General features: G+C 31.9%; 1 protein-coding gene across 1 annotated transcript in view; it reads left to right on the top strand.

Moving 5' to 3' along the window:
- LOTGIDRAFT_146066 (hypothetical protein) overlaps positions 1-5,006 on the top strand; it is a gene marked incomplete at both ends in the record, with an annotated part of 14,531 nt that extends 9,525 nt beyond the window's left edge. Inside the window, one exon of the mRNA XM_009064460.1 lies at positions 4,455-5,006. Within this exon, the coding sequence (XP_009062708.1) occupies positions 4,455-5,006 (552 nt within the window). The remainder of the gene's footprint in view (positions 1-4,454) is intronic.
- Between the last annotated feature and the right edge of the window lie 766 nt (positions 5,007-5,772).

Raw genomic sequence — 5,772 nt, forward strand, 5'->3', positions numbered from 1 at the left:
CAAGGTTAGTAATTAGTTCTACTTCTGGTATATCTTCTATTAGTAATATCAGTAGAACAAGCAAGGTTATTAAATATTTCTACTTCTGGTATATCTTCTATTAATAGTATCAGTAGGATAAGCAAGGTTAGTAAATAGTTCTACTTCTGGTATATCTTCTATTAGTAATATCAGTAGGACAAGCAAGGTTAGTAAATAGTTCTACTTCTGGTATATATTCTATTAGTAGTATCAGTAGGACAAGCAAGGTTAGTAAATAGTTCTACTTCTGGTATATCTTCTATTAGTAGTATCAGTAGGATAAGCAAGGTTAGTAAATAGTTCTACTTCTGGTATATCTTCTATTAGTAGTATCAGTAGGATAAGCAAGGTTAGTAAATAGTTCTACTTCTGGTATATCTTCTATTAGTAGTATCAGTAGGATAAGCAAGGTTAGTAAAGGGATATTTGTTAGAATTGTTTTTTTTTAGAATTATGAATATTATTTATAGAGAATTCTTCTGAAGAACAGAATTTTTAAGTTGTAATTTTGATATAGTATTGTATTCCTAATTTTAATACATCTTCACAAGGCTGTTACGAACTTTGTATCATACCTTGACTGCAATAGCCACTATTCCTGTATCACAGAATGAGGCTATTTAATTGTATTGTATGCCAATGAATACAGCCAATCAGAGCCCAAGACTAAAAGACTGAATATTATGGCTAATTGTTTACAGACTTTCTATAGAGAGCTCTGATTGGCTGGATTCACTAGTGAACAATCCAATCAACTTGCTGCATTGTCAAACTGAGATACAAGAATAGTGGCCATTACAGTCAAGGCATGAGACAAAGTTCGTAATAGCCTTGTGAAGATGTATTAAAATTAGAAATACAAATCTTAATCTTGCGATAAGCCGTCTTTAACAACTTTATAAAGCATTTGTGTTCTTAAATTTTGAAGGAATTGATAATGAATAAGTAATGGGAATTTAGAAGAAAGTGATAATTTTGAATTTCTGCATCAACTTGACTGAAGTCTTATTGATATACACATACATACCCAGTTTCATCAAGATTGATTAAAAACTGCATAATATCTACAAAATATATAGGCATATAAGAATTTATCTAAAATTTGGCAATGTTCCAATATTAGTTTCATAATGAGTAAGCCTGTAAAATAGATTTATTAGGAGAATAAGATCTATAAATATTTAAGTATTGGACCTCACAGTGCCCATCAAATTATGATTTGATTTATGGCTTATGATTTATGGCTGGCCATTTTGGGTGGTTGATTTGGGTCTTGAATAAATGTAAATAGAATTACTAGAACTCCACGAACATCGCATAATTCCTTCAAATATACGTCAAACTAGAAATTCCAACAACCATTTCTGTATAAGCTTATGGCAAAATCTTAAGAAAGACATGTCTTTTTAACATTCAATATTTCAACCGCAGATAATTCTGGACACATGGATTTGAAGGCTCAAATATGGATGGTTAGCTGTGAACACTATTACTGGCTTTCACATGACTTATCATGTTGTAATCAAATCTGGCCCTGCTTCATTATTTATATACCTTAGTATAAAAAACTTTTATGGAAATACAATCCAAATGACACAGAAAAGAATTTTGGGGATTAAATAAGCTGAATGTTTTAATTATCAAATAAAATTGAACCTTTTGAAATTCAGAATATTAAAAAATATTTTTTTTTTTTTTTTTTTTTTTTTTTTTTTTTTTTATGAGTTGAGGTCTCTGTCCTCAGATGTGAGTTAAGTTCACACTGAAGAATTCTTAGTAAAACTTGTCTCTATTTCTAAATTAAAATTTTTTTTTTTTACCTTGGCCTTATATGTTATGCGCTAGAGTTTTGTTGATAGGTGTAACAAGGCTAACTTCAAGAGAAGGGCCCCATATAGAAAGGAATCTTTATTTTATATCTTTATTATACAATATAGGACTTAATGCATTAAAAGTAATTGAATACATGTATATAAAATAAAGTATGCGCAAACATACAATAAATAAGGGATCTTAAAAAAGTGCTTGTGTAATATAGTAATATGAAATGGGTTGCCAGAGTGAATATTTCCCTTGCCAAATATTTAATCAGGCAACGTTTTTTTCATAAATTTCATATTACACTAGCATACTTTATTTTATATACATGTATTCAATTACTTTTAATGCATTAAGTCCTATATTGTATGGCATGTTGTAACATATATGTGAAGGGATAAACTTTATATAATATTAATAATGATAATTTTAATGCTGTTGATATTTTCCATCCAAATATCTGATAAAGCTGCAAGGAGTGTATGTAACTTTGGCTTGTATGTTATCCTCACCTAGATTAATGGCCATTTAATGATAGGTAAAATTAAAGTACTTTTGTTTGGATATTTCAGAAATCTGAATGTAAAGAAAATAGAAATGGTGGTATGAAACCGCCATCAAAAATGGTGAAGAAATCAGTTCGAGCCAATAAAACACCAACTAAAACAACTACACCTAAAACTAAATTACCATTACGAAGCAATAACACTCCCGCTTAATGTCCATTCATTACTAACAACTAACATACAATACAGTACTATTGTTAATGTTACCCACCTATATTGTAGTACTTTTCAGTCAAGATGCGTAATAATAATTTTGGTTACTACGAATTTGATTTACATGGTTGGTTTATTGAAGGGATTGTAAAGAGCAATAACACACCTACTTACTTCATGTTAATCAATTGTTAAATATTCATTCATTATAAACAACAAGCAAACAATACTTTACCCATCTGTATTTATATGCGTTTTAAGTCCAACTTTTCAGTCCATATGTCAGTGGCATATTAATGCAGTGCTTTTTGGGATCCCCTATCTCACCATATTGGATCATAAAATATACAAAACTTATTCTACTATCACTTTCAAAATCGCATAAGATTCCCGTTTTAACACATTTGAACATTTTCCAGGGAGAGGCCACTACACCATGACTAATGCCCTCTTTAATCAAAATGGGGATTCTGAAGGTTTCTTGACACAATACAATGTACCTACTCTACCCTACAGCCCTTTTTTTTAACTTCCTTGCTTTTAAGTTGAGAATACTTCAAACTTGTTTTATTGTATAATAATTCTGTATATTTATCATGATTGTAATTTAAATCCTAAAGTTTAGCATCTTATTTATCTGTATATTATTAATTACATTTTAGGAATTCATATTGAAATACCTTCATAGATAAAGTTAGTTTTAAAAGTGTCATTTACATGATTGTCATATTTTATCTTAGTCAGATATTTGATAGGGATAAAATTTAAAGCAATTTGCTTGGCCAATGCTTTGGTATATTTATTGACATTGAAATATCCTACTACTAAATTCAAATTTTTGTTTTAGATTTAAAGATATAGATATTTGCAGCACAATTCTGTGGATTAAGTATAAAAACATTACAATAAATACTATAGTTAATATTCCAAGTCCGATAGTTTTTACTCATATTTCTAGAACACTTAGAATTTTTTGAATCTGGATCAATCCAAGAATGTTTATTTGTCTGTCAGTTGGATCACATTTCCTCATACATTTTCTAGAATCTCCAGTTTGTAACTTGTTTTCATGAAACTGGTGTCTAAACATAGGCATAAAATCAAGTTCTATTTGTTGATCAATTTCCTGCCAGCATTACCACAATGTCTATATCGTATCACGAATACGGGTTTTGACATGGTATTATGAACGAAGTATGGCGAATATGGTTATAGTTTGGACACGATGAGTCTTGTCAAAAGTTTCACCGACTGACGAGTGACGAGGAGACAAATAATAATCTCAAGTCGGTCGGTCGATAGGCCTAATGGAAAATGAATGTCTTCAAGGAAGTATGATGAATGGGGGCGTGGTTTGTACGTCCGATTGGTTATTGGTTGGGAATTTCCCTAATCTTTATATTTAAGCCTGGTGTCAAGACCCGACCAGATCTAACGAAGAATCAACAACCAAACCAACAACACCGAATCATCCAATTTGATCCTTCCAACTACCAACTACTACGACTACTAACAACTACCTAGTTTGCGATATCAGCATCCGCTGGAAGCGAACGTTAACTTGTCATCTACCTACCTACCTACCTACGCGAATAGTTAGCCACATATTAAGACTGCACAACCATGAATAATCTCAACTGAATTTATATATTTGAATTAAATAAATTTGTGATACGGTGGCGTGTTTGAATTACAGTACAATATAATAATGGGTCTACATTATGTGATATTAGGCCTATATTCAGATAGGCAGGTTACACTATGGTGTTTAAATTTTTGAAATGTGACGTACATTATGTTTAGCCCTCGAAAACTGAAGTGATATTTCAATATCGATTATACCTAAGTAGGCCACGCGAAAATTTGTCGATACTAAAGGATACGTGTCATATTAAGATATATTCTGTTGTAATGGATGACGGACATAAAAGTAGGTTAAATTATAAACATTGTGGAATGACTACACAGCTCGAGAGACTTCAAACATTTACAACATGGCCGCTAGGTTATCCTGACCCTTTTATACTCAGTAAACTTGGATTTTATTATACGGGGAAAGCAGACCAGGTTCAGTGTTGCGAATGCTCTCAAACAATTGAAAATTGGCACAGTAAATCCAATCCTTTAGTTGAACATTATAAAGTAAATAATGGGTGTGTATTTGTTCAAAACTACAAGGAAACTTTATTTAATTTCAAAATCTCAAAAAGCACTGCAAATCTTTATGCCAGTACAGAAAAAAGGGTAAGGTCCTATAGCGTTAACAATGTGCGTTTGCCGTCATTTCTCAGTGTTGAGTCTTTAGCTCATGCAGGGTTTTATTATGTTGGACCCGGCGATAGGGTAAAATGTCATAGTTGTTCGGTTATTTTAATCGAATGGGAATCTATAGATATCCCCATAGCAGAACATTATCGTTGGTCTCCAGACTGTGACTATATCAAACAATGTCTTCCAATATTAAATAATGTTGTGGATTTTACACTGGAACTAAAACCAGCTTCATCGGAAAATGGGAAATGCGAAAAATATTATACCATGCCTAACAGTTTGCGGTCTAACGTTGCGGAAGAATTAGAAAATGACGAAGACGAATTGACCAAAATATTAGCAAGTGAAAAGGTCGAAGCTGCTAAAGAAATTTTTAACTTTCCGTCGTCTGTTATAGAAGAATATATCAGACGATACTATAAACAACATCATAAAGATTTTGACTCTGCAGCACATCTTTGCTCCGCTCTTTTGGAAGAGCAGGAACAAAACCAAAATGAAGGGAAATGTGCGACTCCATGTGCCCCAACCATTCCAGAACCTTTACCAAAAATCGCTATTGAACTGAAGAATCAAAATCCCCTCGACACTGTTACTAATAGGTCTCTTTTGGAAAACCAAAATGGAAAGGAAATATGTGACAAAACCATAGAGTTATATAATAAGATCCTAACAGAAACCCCAAAAGATCCCAGTATACAGAAACGGAATATGTCGGTAAGCAGTCATTTTGGCACAAGTTTTTTAAGACAGTATTTTAGAGCAATGGCTATTTTAGGCCAATGTCACCAAGTTAGTCTGTGGAGACAAAACGTGGTAGGCTAACTAACACGTTTTTTTTTTATTTGGTCGATTTCATTTTTAAAAAATCAATTTTGAAAATGAAACGAAACAAATTAATATTTCTTTTTCTGCTTTGAGATATTTTCATTCACATTTTCTG

Source organism: Lottia gigantea (assembly GCF_000327385.1).
Source record: "Lottia gigantea unplaced genomic scaffold LOTGIsca_625, whole genome shotgun sequence".
NCBI lineage: Eukaryota > Metazoa > Mollusca > Gastropoda > Lottiidae > Lottia > Lottia gigantea.